The following is an 18,513-nucleotide window of genomic DNA, read 5'->3' on the forward strand; positions in this document are numbered from 1 at the left end:
TTGATGTTAAGTGTTCTTCTGAATATCAGTTTTAAGAGTTTTCACTAATAAAAAACAAGATATACTTTATCTCATCCAAGTATATGGGTAAATACATATCAAAATGATCCTGTTCTTAAGACACTGAAAATTGAATTTAAGCCAAGTAGATGATCTATAAATCATTGAGATATCTAATATAGTTTCTCTTAAATTCTTCTGACTTAGGAAATTTAAAAATGGACCTTCAAAAATGCTAGGTTTACAATGAGAGGTGTCATATTTCAGTGTTTATTCTATGGATCCTTGACATTTGGGATCTGGACAGCTCTATTGTATATATATATTCACCATAATCATGTAAGCAACTTGGAGAAGAAACCCCAGGGCCCTGCTTTAATTTGGTCCCTTGGAAAAAAATTGCAACAGCAAATTATCCATGATGACAAGCTAATCCCAAGATCACGTGTAAGATTTGAAAGGCCTGACGAAGATGAAACTGCAGAATACCAAACCTTTTTAAAATCGGGTAAGTATTTTGATTTTCTCTATTAGCCTTATTTTAAGGGGCAAATATACCATACATTTAATATTTGGAAGAGGCAAAGAATGTCTTAGAGCAATTCAGTTTTTAAATTATAAAATATTTTGCATATATACAGAATATAGTGAAACAGGCATGTATCACCTAAATTTAACAATTTTTAATATAGTTTGCTATATTTATTTCAGAAAGTGTTGTTTTTTCACAGAAATAAATGTTAATGGGTACCATTAAAGACTTCACCCCCTTCCTTCTACTCCCTTTACCCTCAGAGGTGGTTCTGAGTTGATAGATATCTTTCTTCCCTTCCTTTATGTATGATCTCTAGCAAAATACACTATTATGTATTTTTAATGTGTTTGTAGATACTCCTAATGAATTGCAATGCTGCCGTGAATATGGATTATAAGTCTTTGTATGGACATATTTTATTTCTCTTAGGTTTGGGACAGATGGGATGTACTGTAGGTATATGCTTAACTTTAAAGAAAATGACAACATGTTTTCAAGATAGCTATGCCATTTAATAGACCCTCTGGCAGTGTATGAGAATCCCTTTGCTCCAAATCTTTACTAACATTTGACAAGGTCAGCTTTTTAGATTTTAGCTATTCTAATGGGTAAGTAATGGTACCATTGTGGCCTTAATTTGCATTTCCCTGATGACTAATGATTTTGAGCACCTTTTCATGTGCTTAATGGCCACCCATATATCTTCTTTTGTAAAGTGTCTCTTCAAGTCCTTTGTCCATTTTTAAATCGGGATGTTTGTCTTTTGATTTTTAAGATTTTTTCAAATGTATTTTGGATTCAAGTCCTTTGATATGTGAATTGCAAGTATTTTGTACAAGTCTGTGCCTTGTCTTTTTATTCCTTTTTAAAATTGAGACATAATTAACATATAACACCTTATTAATTTTAGAAGTACAGCAGAATGATTTGATACATGTCTATATTGCAAAATGATCACCACAGTGAGTTTAGTTAACATCCATCACACACAGTTACAATTTTTTTTTCTTGTGATGAGATCTGTGTTGGCAACTTTCAATATGCAATATCGTATTGTTAACCATAGTCTCCATACTGTACATTTTTTATTCTCTTTTGAATGATGTCATTCAAGAAGAAAAATTTTAAATTTTGATGTTCATTTCATCCCAATTTCTTGTACGGTTCATGTTTTTTTATGTTTTATTGAAGTAACCTTTGCCTACCTCAAGTTCACAAAGATTCTCTTCTATGTTTTCTTTTAGAAATTTTAGATTTTAGGTTTTACTTTACATTTTACATTAGGGCCATGGTCCATTTTGAGTGAATTTCTGTGATGGGAGGTAAGGATCAATGTTCATTTTTTCCTGTGTGGATATCCATTTTGTCCAGCATCATTTCTTGAAAAAAATCTCCCTTTTTTCATCTTGGCACCTTTCAAAAATCAGCTGACTGTTTTTGTTGGGTCTCTTTCTGAATTCTATTCTCACTCTTTCCAAAATTGTTTTGGTTATTCTAGGTCGTTAGATTGTTTGGATGGGTTTTAGAAACAGTTTGTCAATTTCTTCAAAAGAGACTGCTGGTATTTTTAATTGCATTGGCTCTATAGATCAATTTGGGGAGAATTGACATCTTATAATATGGCTTCAGCTGTATGGCACATATTTTGATATGTTGAATTTTCATTTTCATTCAGTACTCTATATTTTTATATTCCCTTTGAGACTTTCTCTTTGGATTATTTGGAAGTAGATTGTTTAATTTCAGAATCTGAGTAATTTTCTATTGTCTACTACTGACATCCAATTTGATTCCATTATAGTCAGAAAATATACTCTGTATGATTTCAATTCTTCTAGGTTTTTGAGGTTTGCTTTATGATCCAGAATATGGTCCGTCTCTGGTGATTGCTCCATGCACACTTGGAAAAACAGTGTATTTGCTATTGTGGGTGCAGTAGTCTTTACGTACACATTAACTAGATCCTGTTGGTTTACCGTACTGTTCAGTTCTTCTATGTCCTTGCCGAGGTTTTGGCTAGTAGTTCTGTCAGTTGCTAGGAGACGGTGTTGAAGACCCCAACTATAATTGCGGATTTGTCAGGTTCTACTTTATCTCTATTAGTTTTTGCTTCATGTATTTTGAGACTGTTTTTTGACGTGTTTCTGTTTGAAATCATTATGTCTCACTGGTGCACTGAATCTTTATCGTAAGGTAATGTCTCTCTCTCTACTAATTTTCTCTGCTCTGAAATCTATTTTATCTAATATTAATATAGCCACTCCTACTTTTTTTTAAGTAGGCTCCATGCCCAAAGTGGGGCTTGAACTCACAACCCTGAGATCAAGAGTCACATGCTCTATCGATCAAGCCATCCAGGCACCGCAGCTGCTTTTTTGATTAATATTTGCAAATACATCCTTTGCTGTCCTTTTATTATCAATCTACCTATGTTTCACTGAAGTAAGTTTCTTGTAGATAGCATATTGCTGGAACACTTTTTAAATCCACTCTGTTAATCTATGCTTTTAACTAGTATATTTAGATCATTTGCATTTAAGACAATTATTGATGTCAGAGTTTCTCAGCCATCTTATTTATTTTTTGTTTATTTCCTCTGTTTCTCAATCTTCTGTTTCTCTTATTTTTCTGTGAGTTACTTGAACATTTTCAAAATTCCATCTTGATTTATTTAAAGTGTTTTTTAAAAGATTGCTTTGTATGGTTTTATTAGTGGTTGCTGTAGGTGTTACTCGATACATCTATAACTTACTACAGTCTCCTTGAATCAATGTTTTGCCTCTTCAAGTAAAGTGTAAACAGTTCCTTAGCCTCCTCAATTTAAAAATATGATTGTCTTCAGTATTGAGCACCACATCAGATGGTGTTATAATTGTGGCTTCAAAAGTCAAATATGATTTAGGAAACTCATGAGAGTTTCTTAATGAGTCTATCATATTTACCCCTATTTTTATCCATTTTGATGTTCTTTTTTCTTTTCTGAAGTTCCAACCCTCCTCTGTTACCATTTCCTTGTTTAGAGAACTTTCTTTTGCTGCTCTTTAAGGGTGGGTTTGCTAGTCACAAATTCTTAGTTTTTCTTCACTTGGGAGTGTCTTCGTTTTCTCATAATTCCCAAAGGATATTTTTGCTGGGTATAGAATTTGATGTTGACAGTTCTTTCCTTTCAGCATTCAAAAGTGTTCTGTCACTTCCTTCTCTCCTCCATGATTTCAAATGAGAAATCCAGTCATTCAGATTGTTCCTCTATGAGTCCTGCGTTTTTTTCTCTCTGGCTGCTTTCAAGAGTTGTCCTTTGTCTTCAGTTTTCAGAAGTTCAATTATGATGTGTCCTGCCATGGATTTCTTTGGTTTATCCTATTTGGGGGTTTGCTCAGCCTCCTGAGTCTATAGATGTCCAGCTTTCATTGAATTTGGGAAGTTTCCAGCCTTATTTCTGAGAGTACTTTTTCAGTCCCACTATGACTCCTCTCTTTCCAGGGCTCTGATAATACAAAGATCAGCTCTTTTGTTGTCGGTACACAAGTTCCTGAGACTGTTTTTTTTCTTGTTTTCTCTGTTGTTCAGATTGGGTGGATTCCATTGATCAGCCATCACTCTGCTATTAAGCCTGCCCAGCGAATTTTTTATTTAGACTATTGTATTTTTTAGTTCTATACTTTCCTTTTTTTTTTTTTTTATAACTTCTATTTCTTTGCTGAGATCTTCCCTTTTCCATTTGTTTCTGAGCACATTTATGAAGGCTGCTTTAACATCCTGGTCAGATCATTCGACCTCTGGTTCATCTTGGTGTTGGCACCTCTTGATTGTCTTTTCATTCAGTTTGAGATCTCTGGTTCTTAGTATGACAAAGGATTCTCTGTTGTATTCTGGGTGTTTTGAATATTATGAAACTCTGGATCCTAGTTAAGCTTCTTTATTAGCAGGCCATCCCCTACTGAGATGCAGCGCAAGGGTCAAGTGTTGGGTGGGTAGGTATTCTAGGCTTCCTGCTGGGCCTTGTGGACACCACCCCACCAACCAGGGAGCAGGTGCAGTGCCTCCCTGAGTGTGGGAGGAAGTTCAGCTCCCCCTTTGGTAACATGGGGCATAGACTTGCATGAAATTGTTTTCTCTGAGTTGGCTCCCCAGTAGGCCTCATGGACACCAGGGTTAGGAGACAGGAAGCAGTGTCACTACCCAGCCTTGCGTAAACTGCTTCTCTCTTGTTGCCACCAGGTGGGATAGAGGTTTAGCTCTCCACTGGGCCCTGCTGACATGAGGGGCAGAGGGTACGTGGAGTGTGACTAGTCCCACCTTGCACCCCCTGGATGAGCCTTGTTGCTGCCATGTGGGCTTGGAGGCTCAGCATGCCATTGACATGGCACTATCTTGGGGAGAATCAGAGCGCCACCTGCTTCCCCCAGACCAGCTTATGGAGGACCAGCTCCCTGCTCAGCTTGCCCACACCACCCTTGTAGGTAATCAGAGCTATGCCTGCTTCTGCCAGGAAGGGGGATGAAAAGGGTAGGTTCTGCTCAGGACGCCCCACATCACTGCCTGCTGCTCCCTTGGGTGTGGTGAAACGCCCACTCCCTGCCCACTGCACTGAAGCCACAGGGGTTGGTGTGGTTCTCCCACTGCTGCTTGACTTGACTAGAGTAGGTCTGGCCATGGCCGTGTGGCTAAAGGGACCAGGCTTATCTTGGAGTTTTTATGTGTGTGTGCCTATTGGTGGTTCTACTTGGAGGCTTCTACAGACCTCTGTCTGGGATTTATGAGAGGCAACAGGGAAATCAGGAGCTCACCATGTCCTTCCTCCCTTCCTGAGGTCTGCCTCAGGAATCTGCCTGCTTGTTTCGACCTTTCAGAGAACCTCCTATCCTTATCTGTTGTGTCATGTCCAGGATTTCTCAGGTGCAAGAAAGAGGGCCTAGTGGAAATGGGGTTACTGCAGCTTGAAGAGAATCCCTTTTATATATAATATAGCCTTTTATATCTGTTTTGGAAAGCACTTCATAAGCATTGGAAAAGAAAGTTTATTCTTCAAAAACAAAGCAAAATATAAATCCACGAAGGAAATATAATGAATTACATTAATCAAATTCTTTCTTTCTCTCTGATTTAGAGTTGTTCTTAAAATAATCCATTACTGTTTATTTGTGGCAATATATATTGATATTTCTAATGATTTTAATGTAAGTATTCTACTGCAGCAATATTTGATGTCTGCAAGCTAATTCTTATTTAGTCTTTATTGTGACTTATTCTTACTGTGAGTATAAAATGACTTTCCGGATGCTCCTTCCAATGAATTCTGTACTTTTTTAAATGATATTTTGACTCCTGTGTTCTTAGACCATTCTTTTAAGCATTTTAGTTCATGCTGTTTATCTTTCCCGATTATATTTTGTTTCTTCATTGACATCTAAGAGTTTTTATCTTTTAATAGGAAATTTACTCCATCTTCATTAATTGTTATGACTGGTATGTTTGGGTTGGCCTCTGGCATCTTGTTTTATTCTCTGCAATGGAATTTCAGGAGAGGGGTTTTAGCTCTCCTTTCCCACCTTTCCTAAATCCCTCAGTTACAGTTATTTCACACGACAGTTGTGAATCATGATGGAACCAAGGAGGCCAAGCACTTCCTTCCCTAAAGAGACTGAATATCCAAAGGCTAGCTTGTTTTTCATACTTTGCTAAGGAATCTGCTTTGATTTTAGCCTTATCATCTGGAGGTAGTGTAGGTTCCAGGAAAATGACTGGCTCATTATAAAAGGAGTGAATTCAGGATATGGTTGTTCTTATTATCCTTTATCAAAGTGATGGGAGTAAATCTGTACTTAGGTAACTGTAATTACCCTTTCTTGCAGGTAAGGATTCTAACTATTCAAAACCAGAATATATTGCTGGATTTTTAAAATATGGATTTAATGCCATTCTCAGTGAAAGCTTGGGCAGTGAGAGAGATGTGCCAGATACCAGGAATAAAATGTATGTTAATCCTCATTTTTTTATTGAGGTATAATTGTCATATAAGATTATATTAGTTTCCAGTGTACAACATAATGATTTGATATTTATATATATTGCCAAATGATCACCACAATAAGTCTAGATAACATTGGCTACCATGCATAGTTACAAAAGGTATTTGTGTGTGTGATGAGAACTTTTAAGATCTACTCTCTTTGCCACTTTCAAATAAGCAGTATAGTAATATTAACTATAGTCACCCTGTGGACATTATATCCCCCATGACTTACTTATTTTATAATAGAGCTTTGTTTTGCCCACCGCCTTCCTCTGGCAACGACCAGTCTGTCCTCTCTATTTATGAGGTTGGGTTTTGGAGGTTTGGTTGGTTGGTTGTTTTTAGATTCTACATGTAAGTGAGATCATACGGTATTTATCTTTCTCTGACTTACTTCATTTAGTGTAATGCCCTCAGGAAAGATGTCATTCTTTTTTATGCTGAAAAGTATTCCGTTGTGTATATAATAGCACATTTTTCTTTACCCATTCATCCACTGATGGACAGTTAGGTTGTTTCCATGTCTTGCTATTATAAATAATGCTGCTGTGAACATAGGGGTGCATGTATCTTTTTGAGTTAGTGTTTTCATTTTCTTAAATAAATACCCGGAATTGAAAGCGTTGGATCTTAGCCCCTTTTTAAATTTTTTTTAAAGATTTTATTTATTTACTTGACAGAGACATGGCACAGATAGGCAGAGCGACAGGCAGAGGGAGAGGGAGAAGCAGCCTCCCCACTGAGCAGGGAGCCCAATGGGGGACTCGATCCCAGGACCCTGGGATCATGACCTGAGCCGAAGGCAGATGCTTAACTGACTGAACCACCCAAGCACCCCTATTTTTAATTTTTTGAGGACGCTCCATGCTGTTTTCCACAGTGGCTGCGCCAGTTTGCATTCCCACCAACAGTGCACGAGGGTTCGCTTTTCTTCACATCCTCTTCAACACTTGTTATTTCTTGTCTTTTTGGTAATGCCATCCTAACAGGTGTGAGAGGATATCTCATTGTGGTTTGATTTGCATTTCCCTGATCATTAGTGATGTTGAGCACCTTTTCATGTACCTGTTGGCCATCTGTCTGCCTTCTTTGGAAAAATATCTATTCAGATCTTCTGCCCATTTTTTAATTGAATTGTTTGTTTGCTATTGAGTTTTATGAATTCTTTATATATTTTAGATATAAACCCCTTGTCAGATATATGATTTTCTCGCATTCAGTAGGATGCCTTTTCATTTTGTTGATGATTTCCTTTGCTCTGTGGGGGCTTTTTAGCTTGATGGAGTCCCACTTATTTATTTATACTTTTCTTGCCTTTGCTTTTGGTACCAGATCCAAAAAATCATCACCAAGACTGATGTCAAGAAGCTTACAGCCTCTGTTTTTTTCTAGGATTTTTATGGTTTCAGGTTTTACATTCAAGTCTTTAATCTATTTCAAGTTAATTTTTGTGTATGGTGTAAGATAGTGATCCAGTTTCATTCTTTTGCATGTGGCTGTCCAGTTTTCCCATCACCATTTATTGAGGAGACTGTCCTTTCCCCATTGTATGTTCTTGGCTCCTTTGTCATAATTAACTAATCATATATGCATGATTTTATTTCTGGACTCTCTATTCTGTTCTGTTGATCTATATGTCTGTTTTTATGCCAATGCCAAACTGTTTTAATTACCATAGCTTTGTAATAGAGTTTGAAATCAGAGAGTGTGATGCCTCCAGCTTTGTTCTTGTTTTCTCGAAATTGCTTTGCCTCATCAGCATTTTCTGTGGTTTCATACAAATTTTAGGATTCTTTGTTTTATTTCTAGGAAAAATACCATTGGAATTTTGATATGGATTGCACTGAATCTGTAGATTGCTTTGGGTATGGACATCTTAACAATGTCAAGTTCTTCCAGTCTATGAGCACAGAATATCTTTCTGTTTGTTTGTGTCTTCTTTAATTTCTTTTCACTAATGTCTTATAGTTTTCCAGTGTACAAGTCTATCAGTGAATACATATTAGTTTTTTAAATAAACAATTACTAACCATATTTTAATTTTGGCATATTAGAAGTTTTCCTGTTTTTAGGACTTGGAGTCAGATAATTCAAGAGCCTATTTCAAAATTCTAGAGTTTATAGTGTGGAGAACACCTTCCCCAGTTGCACCAAATGTGTTCTAGGGATTTACAAGAATTGCGTTGCCCACAAGATCTTTTTTTTAAATTTGGCCAAAGGGCTATTTCTTATACAAAATGCTTCAGACAGCTACTTATTTTTTTATTCACAATCTGCTTTTTCTCATTGTTCTCATTTGTGTTGGTGCCTTTTTTTAAATTTGTGGTAAACTGGACATAAAGTAAAATGTACCATTTTCACCATTTTTAACTGTACAATTCAGTGGCACTGAGTACATTCACATCGTTTTAGAACTATCATCACCATCCATCTCCAGAACTTTTTCATTAAACATGGACTCACCATTCTTTCCTCCCTCTGGTCCCCTGTACTTTCTATCTCTGTGAATATTAACTACTCTAGGTACGTTGTAGAAATGGAATCATACGGTATTTGCCTGACTTATTCCACGTAGCGTAATGTCTCCAAGATTCGTTCACGTTGTAGCGTGTGCCTCAGTGGTTCTGAGGGCTCCAGCTCAAGAGGGTTGGCACTCTCTCTTAACTAAATAAGAAGCACTTAAGGAATGTAGGCATCTTCCAGTAACACGGAGACAAAATCCAAGCTCCAGGAAACAGGAGAAAGTGGGGCCCACTGTGTCTTGTTGCAACTTGTGTGTAACACGAACACTTCAAACCACAAATATACGAATCAATAAAGCATCTAAGTAGCTAAGTACCACTTAAGATGAGGCACACTCGAGGGATGTCGTGTTTACACGTGATGACACAAAGGAAAAGAATTTAAATTTATTCAAGCCACAGAACATGATATGAATTTAATTTAGAGGACAACTTTTTTTTTTTTAAGATTTATTTATTTATTTTAGGGGGAGGGAGGGGCAGATGGAGAGGAAGAGAGAATCCTAAGCACACTCCCCGCTGAGCGTGGAGCCCGACGCCAGACCTCCACCTCATGACCCTGAGATCATGACCTGAGCCAAAATCAAGAGTCAAAAGCTTAACTGACAACACCACCCAGGTACCCCTGGGGACAACTTTTTTCTTAACTGGATAGTGAACTACCACAAAGGAAAGCCAAGATTTTTGAATGTCTGTAAGCTATGAATTTCTTGCCACACAATCAACTCTTCTCCCTAAATCTCGTCTCCTAAAATAGTGCAGCTACCTTTACTTCCTTTCCCCCATCCACATGATTGTTAGGAAAACCAGAAACTTTAGAGAGAGGCAGTCCAAAGAGAGAAGTGAACTTGGAAGTTTGAGTATTCAGAATATTAACTTATTTAATAGGAAATTCAATTATGTACAGGGTACACTTGTGTTTAAAATAAATTTCAACTACTATTGGAGTCCAAGCAGATTTTCAGCCATTGTTATACTAATCCTATTATTCCATTAAGTGGGATTTCCATTTCAGCTGTGCCTTAAAGTTCGCATGATTGTTTTCACTAGCTATGGAAATATTTGATACAGATATTTGAAGAGTACATTTTTTATGTTGCTTGGTCTTCTGATTTAATTTTTTATCTTTTAACTTTTCAATTTTGAAATAATTTCAGACTTACAAAATGGTTGCAAAAATACCTCAAAGAATTCCTATATAGCCTTCTCTTAGATTCCCCAAATGTTAACCTCTTCCATACCCTCAGAACCAGAACAATGAACAAAACCAGGAAATTAACATTGATACAATACCATTAGCTAATCTACAGACATGATTCAAATGTTTACAGTTGCCCCACTGGCGTCCTTTTTCTGGAAGGACCCAACCCAAGACCCCAGATTGCATGTGGTGTTCCCAAGCCCTTGGTTTTCTTTCATCTGAAACCATTCCTAAGTCTTTATCTTTCATGAGGTCTAACCAGTTATTTTCTAGAATGTTCTTCAGTTTGAGTGTGATGTTACCTTGCGATCAAATCCGGGTCATGCTTTTTGGCAGGAATACCATAGACGTGCTTGTGTGTCATCCTCAGAGCACTGCATCAGGAGGCACTTGATGTCCATTTGTCCCATTACCAGTGAAGTGACTGTGGGTGAAATTGTTTTCAGTCACTTGACTGAAACAGAAGCTGTCAAATTGCTGCACTGTAAAATGATTATTTAGCCTTTTGTAATTAATAAGTATGCAGATTTCTTTTAAGTGTTAATCACAGAAAACCTGGCATTTATATGTGAAAAAAAAAACACAAAAAGGGGCAAGTCAACATACCCCCAGTCCTATTGCTTTTTCTCCTGTGTTAGTGCACAAGGTGTGTAAGCCAATAACCTCCCTCCCTACTCAATACACTCTGTGTCTGCCTCTGTGCCCTAATTTTCCCTTTTTGCAAGGACACCAGTCTATTGGACTAGGTCGCCTTAATGACATCTCCCTCATCGTTTCTGCAACAATCCCATTTCCAAATAAGGCCACATCCTGAGGTACTGGGGGTTCAGACTTCAACGTATGAATTTGGGGGAGACACAATTCAACCCACAATAGTCCTGCTTTATACTGTACTCTTGTTGATCTGTACGATCAGCAAAGAATAGAGCAGCTAACCAAGGACCACCAAACTTGGGCCTTGTCCAAATTTCTTTTACCCTGAAAAACTGCTTACTTAGGTGAGAAAAGTTTAGGTCAGAAAAGACCACAGCAACATTCATCAATTAATTTTGGAGAGACTCATACACCCAGGGGCCTAAAGAGACCTGGTGTGACATAGTCTCAGGCCCCTTCACTATCATTGTCTCATTCCTCCGAAGGGACTCTGTTTATCTACAGTTTTCTTAAAAAGATGCCCAGGACTGGATATAATGCTAGAGATGTGACCTAAGTAGCACCAGTTCACCCTGGACCATCGTGTCCCTCATTCTTGTGTTGTCCTTTCATTGTCCCCCACCCCGTCTCTCTCATCCTACTTCCTCTTTGAGAACTCAGTGATCTTCCCGGAATTTAAGCCTGTGGGGTCGTTCTCCTACTTGTCTCTGTGAAGCCACATGTGTAGGATGTGCTCCCCCCCGCCCCCTTCCCAGACGCTCAGCCCTCTCCCTGGTCCCACTCCCTGGAGCACGATGGCAGCATCTACGTGGTAGGCACATTTCATCTAGTCTTGGGTAAAAGTGTTCCCTAGGGAAGTCCCTCTTCTTCCGTGGTGACACCTGCCCATGCATATGCTGTGGGTCTGTGTGGGATACCTGTAGGCTTGCCCCCACCCAGCGCCTCCTTTACTGGCATTTCCTGCCCCACTTCTCTTTCCACAAAGTTGCAGTGGGAATAGTGACTTCAATTTTGACCCCACTCGCTGGCCACAGTCCATTAGCCCAGCGACGGGCACCTGAGCCAGGCTGGGCCAGTGAATCCTCACCTCTGACTTTTTGAGAAAAAGCAAGTCTTACCAGTTTCTCCTTGGGTGCTGGACCATAAGATATGCTGATGTTGGCCACATTTCCCACTCTGGAATAAAGAAGTGGAAATGAGCCAGGCTGCAGAGAGAGGATAAGAATTGTATAATGAGCCTGGTGTGATTCTTTCTATCTGCCAGGCACTGTTCTGAACATCTGACGTTTTAATTCATTGAACCCTCCCAACCTATGAGGTAGGCTGATGTTGTTACAGTTACTGTAATTATTCCCAGATGTAAAGGCAAGAACAGAAATGGACCAAGTGTCCAGGTGACTTTCAAGCCTCTAGCTCCAGTCATTCTTGAAGTTTCCATCGGAACAACTGTCACTACGTCCTGTGGGACATTTGGGTCCCTTTCCAATATACTTCCCTTTCTTATGCTTAAGCTAGCTCCAGTGGGCCTGTCATTTACAACCAAAGTATTTCAAAATACAACCAACTCATGTAGCAATTCAAACAATAATTAATAGCTAATAACTAATATCATTAGAATTCAGCTCTTGTTTTTTTCTCTCGTGCACAAAAATAATAACACATTTTTGTCAAATCCTTGGAAGAAATCCAATTACACCATATCCACTGCATTTCTTTGCCACAACAAACTAAAGCACAAGATTTTCTTTGAAGATAGTACAATGAAGTTAATTTGAACCTTTCAGTGTGTATAAGTGTATTAATACACTTTTATAATAGAAACCAAAATATAGGTATAATTCATGTTTATACTATGTTCAACATAGACTTATGATGGCCAAAACAGAGTCTCCAGGGAAGAGCAGTTATTGCTGACATTAAGAAGGGAGTGATTTAGAAAATATTAGAATAGCATAAGCAGTTAAAGAAGCTTTTGTATTTTAATTTTGGTATTTTCAACTGTAGTGTCACCTTATTATAATGATCAATTAAGGGAATAAAGAGAAAAAATTCAAATAAAGAAAAGTGCTTCAGCGAGACCCCAAATCATTTTTTCTTTCCTTTTATTTATGCCTGCAGGTGTCTTCAAAAACATTACCCAGCCAACCTACCCACTGCCAGTGTGGTTATTTGCTTCCACAATGAGGAATTTAACGCCTTGTTTCGGACCATGTCTAGTGTCATAAACCTCACGCCACAACACATCCTTGAAGAAATTATTTTGGTAGATGACATGAGCAACTTTGGTAAGACAGAACGCCACCCACCTGTCATCTGCTTTGAAGGCAGTGCGACCTCTGATGGCACTCGCGTGATTTTACACTTTCTAGACATTTTACATTCGGCGGGTGTCGAGGCAGGCGCTGTTGGTACACCGGTGGGGATGTAAACGCCGGTCCCTGTCCTGTGGTGTTGGGCTCACGGGTGGTTAGCGCTTCCGTGAGGTGGCTGAATGTAGGGGCACCAACCTGGTCTTCAGAGATCACGGATGACATTCAGGAAGAAGCGACATCTAAACTGAGGTCTGAGTTGTCCAGATGGAGAGGAGGAGGAAAGTGTTTTAGGCAGAGGCGACAGCACCGTAAAGGCCCAGAGGCCAGAGGTGACGTGGTGAGGTAGGAATAGTCCTGTACTTTATGTAGTATATGTATGAGTATAGCATTGGGGGAGGGGGTGGACAGAAAACCACAGCTATAAAAAGGCCACACGGGGGGCACCTGGGTGGCTCAGTCAGTTAAGCGTCTGCCTTCGGCTCAGGTCATGATCCCAGGGTCCTGGGATCGAGCCCCGCATCGGGCTCCCTGCTCCGCGGGAAGCCTGCTTCTCCCTCTCCCACTCCACCTGCTTGTGTTTCTGCTCTTGCTGTCTCTCTCTGTCAAATAAATAAATAAATAAAATTAAAAAAAAAAAAAAAGGCCACACGGCTTGTGTTGGAATTTTCTCTGGAGAAATGGAGTGCTATTACAGGCTTAATGCAGGGGAGTGACATGACCCAAGTCCTCCTCAGGAAATAATTCTTTTTTTTTTTTAATTTTTTTAAAGATTTGTTTATTTGAGAGAGAGAATGGGGGGAGAGGCAAGGGAGAGGGAGAGAGAGACCCAAGCAGACTCTGCACCGAGTGCGGAGACCAACGTAGGGCCTGATCCCATGACCCTAAACTAAGATCAGACCTGAGCTGAAACCAAGAGTCAGAAGCTCAACCTACTGCACCACCCAGGCGCCCCCCATGAATGAATTCTAATCACACTAACTGCAGTCAAGTGCATGTTCCTCCCTGCTCACTGGTTTTAAAGAGTTGTGATACTAGCACAAAATCTGATTAAATGCACTTGGCATTTGAAATGAGTTGTCCTTTTTACAACCGAATTATAAACCCGAGGCAAGCCAGGGGGATCCAGATTAATGAAAAGCTTCTTGGAGTCTGCAGGTCCCTATGGGGTCCATTTCCCATGGAAGCAATATTTTCAGTATTGGATAGGTTTCCTGCCTAAAAGTTAACCTATTCCTCTGTGAATCTGACCCACTGCGGGCTGGGAAAGGAAATGAGGAGAGACAGAAGGAAGATGAACAGGCAGGACATCCCAGGAGATTCACCTGAGGGGAAGGGACTTTAGGTGTGTCAAGTGGAAGGTGGAAAATAGCTCAAGCTAATGTCGGCTACATTTAGGGATTTCACACGTTGGCCAGGCACTACCGTTTATGACATTATTTCTCCAGGAGCCGCTGTTTCTACGATTGTGCACAGGAGGGGCTGTGTGGAGATAGTCAGATTCCTAATGGGATCAGTAGCACTGAGCAGCAGATTTGGCCGCATGCTGGGCAGGGGACGGGGTGGAGGGGATCTTCTGCTGGACTGTGGAGTTCTAACTGCTCACCTACAAGGACAAGGGTCCTGCTACGGACATACAGTTCCAGGATGGCCATGGGACACCTCCCCAAGCCTTTCAGAACCACGCCATGAGTTCAGAGACACACCCTGTGACTGCTCATAAGTTCTCTAGGCACCAGGGGAATCACCACTGATGCCCAACATCTGGGTGTGCTGCCAGACCAGATACCGTGACTTCTCCTCCTCAATCCATGTTCACCTAGTTTTTGATTTCACCTGCTCCACCAAGGAGGCTACTGTTTGACCCGTGCAGAAGCTCAAACACACACAGGAAACAGGGTGTTCTGTACTCTGATGGGGCTCAGCATACTCACATTCCTGCTTTAGTTCACAGTGGTTTCACACGGGCTCTAGGAGAACGATGTGAACTTCAGCTTGTCTTTCCCAGCTGATACCAGTAGGCACTGCCGCTGGACTCCCTCAGCCTGGGCAGCAGTGGACGGGGGGCCCACTGAGCTATGCGAGAGGCATGTCCAGAGCTGACCTGCTGCCATGCATCTTTCTCATGGTCCTGGGCCCTCTTGAACACAAGCCAACAACATGACCATCTCCTGAAGAAGCCAAGCCCTCCACGTCATGTCAGCGATCACTGCTGCCAGAACCGCCCTTATTTCCCCTGAGCTATGGCTCACAGAGTTCCTCTGCGTTCTGCATGTGGGAGAAGTGTTTGTAGACTTCTGGGCTGCAAGCCCCCTGCCCCCCCACCCTGCAGGTGCAGCCCTGCAGCCCTGCAGCCTGTGTTCGGCCTCTGAGTGGGGGGAAGGGGGGCCCTGGCACTCTTTTTAAAGACAAGCAGGAGATCCCTCCTTCTGCCAAGATTATAATAAACCTGCTTCCATGGATCCTCAACCTCTTGATGCAGATTCCTAAGGACCCTGAGGAGCCCGAGCCCAGCCCCCTTGACCATCATCATATCACCCTCCAAATACTGAGGGACCAGTGAGTACCAGGCCCTGTGCTGCGTGACATATCTGTCCCTCTCTCCACGGTCCTGCAAGGCATTGGTGGATAGCCCGCCTCACAGGGGACAGAGCTGAGACTCCCCCACGGGTAGGACACCTTGCCTGAGTTGTTGCCGAGTCAGAAGGAACAGCTGAGAGCGAGAAAGTTGGATTTCTCCAGAGCGCCACAAATCATGTTTGTTCTATTAAAATTACAATAGCGATTTATCAAAATAGAGGTATTTCACTAGAAACACAGAATATGTGCAGTTGATTTCAATGCTGAATCATGTTTCTTTCTCTTCCTCCTGTAGGGTGAAGTTTTTAAAGTTAGAACTTCTGTGGAAGAACATGGTTTTTAGGAATCAGTCAAAATTGTGATGAATTGTTTTATTTTCTGTAGTTCTAGTTTATACATTGTCAAGTGTTGGGTTTTGTTTTGTTTTTTCCCAGATGATTTGAAAGAGAAACTAGACCATCGCCTGGAAATTTTTCGGGGCAAGATTAAATTAATAAGAAACAAAAAGAAAGAGGGACTGATCCGATCAAGGCTGATTGGAGCCTCTCGTGCTTCAGGTATGAGCCTTTCCTTCGGGACTTGACCCAATATCTGTGTCCCGGAGACCTTCCTGCCAGTGCAGAAATAATCTTCATGGGGCCCCCTCCAAGTCTCCACCAGCATAAACAAAAGAGTGGAAATGCCTTTTAGCCTGATGAATCTTTGGACCCTGAAAGTACGCATTCTGCTTCAAAATGTAGATTCCTTATTTCAAATGGAAGAAGGTATTTTATTGCAGGGGCCATAGTGTCAGCCCCCGTTATAGGATGAGTTCCCCCAGATACAGAATGAGATGGAGCTGTACATGCAGCCAGGAGAGCAAAACTTTATGGGGACAGTGGGGGGCTGAGGTGCAGCGGCCCGTGCATGGGAAACCCCAAAGCCAAGGAGCTCCAGTGGGCTGTGTGGGTCTCCAAAGGTCAGGTGGGCTAGTGGGGAGCTCCAGAGCACGGATGGCCCAGGAGAGGAGTCTGGCTCTGGCTTTCCACGCCCCCCCCCCACACACACAGTGTGCTTAGTCATTGGCTGCGAGTCCCTGGGAGGCTGGGGGGCCTTGGTGTGAATACTGCAGCAGATCCCAAAGCCTGGGAAGCTGTCAGACCGGTTCACACGGCAGGTTCCCTTGAAGGGAGTCTAAGCTGAGCGGCAGCAGCATCACTCCCGTCCCTCCTCCCTGTGTCCGCCTGTGTCCACATCTCCCTTGGATTAAGGGCCCACATACTCAAGCAGGACCTCATCCTAATGAATTTCATCTGCAACAACCCTATTTCGAAATACAGTCACCTTCTCAGGTACTGGGGGTCAGGACTTGCATATATCTTTTTGGGGGGGACACAATTCAACACATAATACTACCATAGAGTTTTGGGTGTCTTTGTTTTTTTTAAGGAGAAAGTCTTATTCATTTTTACTTTGAAATGTTCAAACCCACAGAACACTTACATAAACCTTCCCCTAGATTCACTAGATGTTAATATCTTACACTACCCACTCCACACACACACAGACACACACACACACACACATTGCATCTATGTCCAAAAGTAAGATTGGCTTATACTTTTCTTTTTTTGAACTCTTTTCTTATACTTTGCTTTACTAGACTTACAGAATGAATTGTATGGGGTGAATATCTATATTAAACAGATTATCTGTGTTTGGAGAATTACATAAAATTGTCCTATAAACTGTCAAGGCACTGGTATCTTTTTTTGGTTTCCTCTCTAATCCAGGTATTTTTTGAGGAGTGAATTTTAAAGTGTTCAAACGTAAGTAAATTCTTGATTATTAGCTTAATTCCTATTGTGGTTGGAATTTGTGGCCTGTTCTGTTGAGATTTCCCTTGCGTCTTAAAGCTAGGTCAATTTTTCAAAACTTCTATGTGTTGTTTTGTTTTGTTTTGTTTTGTTTTAAAGATTTTATTTATTTATTCATAAGAGAGAGAGAGAGGCAGAGGGAGAAGAAGGCTCCCAAGGAGCAGGGAGCCCGATGCGGAACTTGATCCCAGGACCCCGAGATCATGACCCGAGCCGAAGGCAGACGCTTAACCATCTGAGCCACCCAGGCGCCCAAAACTTCTGTGTGTTTTTAAAAAGAATGAATTTTATCTTCTTGGTTGTAGGTTCCATCTATGTCTAATTTTGTTTTTCAAATATTCTATATTCTCATCCATCTGATTTGACTCGATCCATAGTTATGTTGCAGTCTTCGACTGTGATTCTAGATCTGTCCATCTGTCTCTCCCTGCAGTTTCGTCAGTGCTTCCTATGTACCCATCTATCCATATTTGCCCGCCGCCCCCACCCATGACGTAGGCATGCTCCCAGCTTCAAAGCGGTAGGGGAGGGGGATCCTGTGGGGCGGGCAGGTGGGCAGCAGCTTGTGAGCCCTCATTGATTTAGTCACATGTTCACTCATCCAGTCAAGGATTTATCTAGCGCCTACTATGTGCTGTCGATGTATATTTATTCTTTTTTTCTTCATTTGCATCAACTCTATTGAGATACACTTTATATAAATTCTACCCACTGAACACGGAGATGGGTTTTCACATGACATTAACATGTGTGTGTGTGTGTGTGTAGAACCGTTACCTTCCAGAGGAGTTAGTATTTGCGTCATCATGAAGTGACTGTCTGCCGTGGAGGCCCGCAGATCTG

General features: G+C 40.9%; 1 protein-coding gene across 1 annotated transcript in view; it reads left to right on the forward strand.

The window, feature by feature from the left end:
• Positions 1-246: 246 nt before the first annotated feature.
• GALNTL5 (polypeptide N-acetylgalactosaminyltransferase like 5) overlaps positions 247-18,513 on the forward strand; it is a 43,955-nt gene continuing 25,688 nt past the window's right edge. The window contains exons 1-4 of the mRNA XM_021692800.1: positions 247-508; positions 6,388-6,508; positions 13,044-13,210; positions 16,249-16,371. Coding sequence (XP_021548475.1) covers positions 247-508; positions 6,388-6,508; positions 13,044-13,210; positions 16,249-16,371 — 673 coding nt within the window. The remainder of the gene's footprint in view (positions 509-6,387; positions 6,509-13,043; positions 13,211-16,248; positions 16,372-18,513) is intronic.

Source organism: Neomonachus schauinslandi, chromosome 12, assembly GCF_002201575.2.
Source record: "Neomonachus schauinslandi chromosome 12, ASM220157v2, whole genome shotgun sequence".
Classification (NCBI taxonomy): Eukaryota; Metazoa; Chordata; class Mammalia; order Carnivora; family Phocidae; genus Neomonachus; species Neomonachus schauinslandi.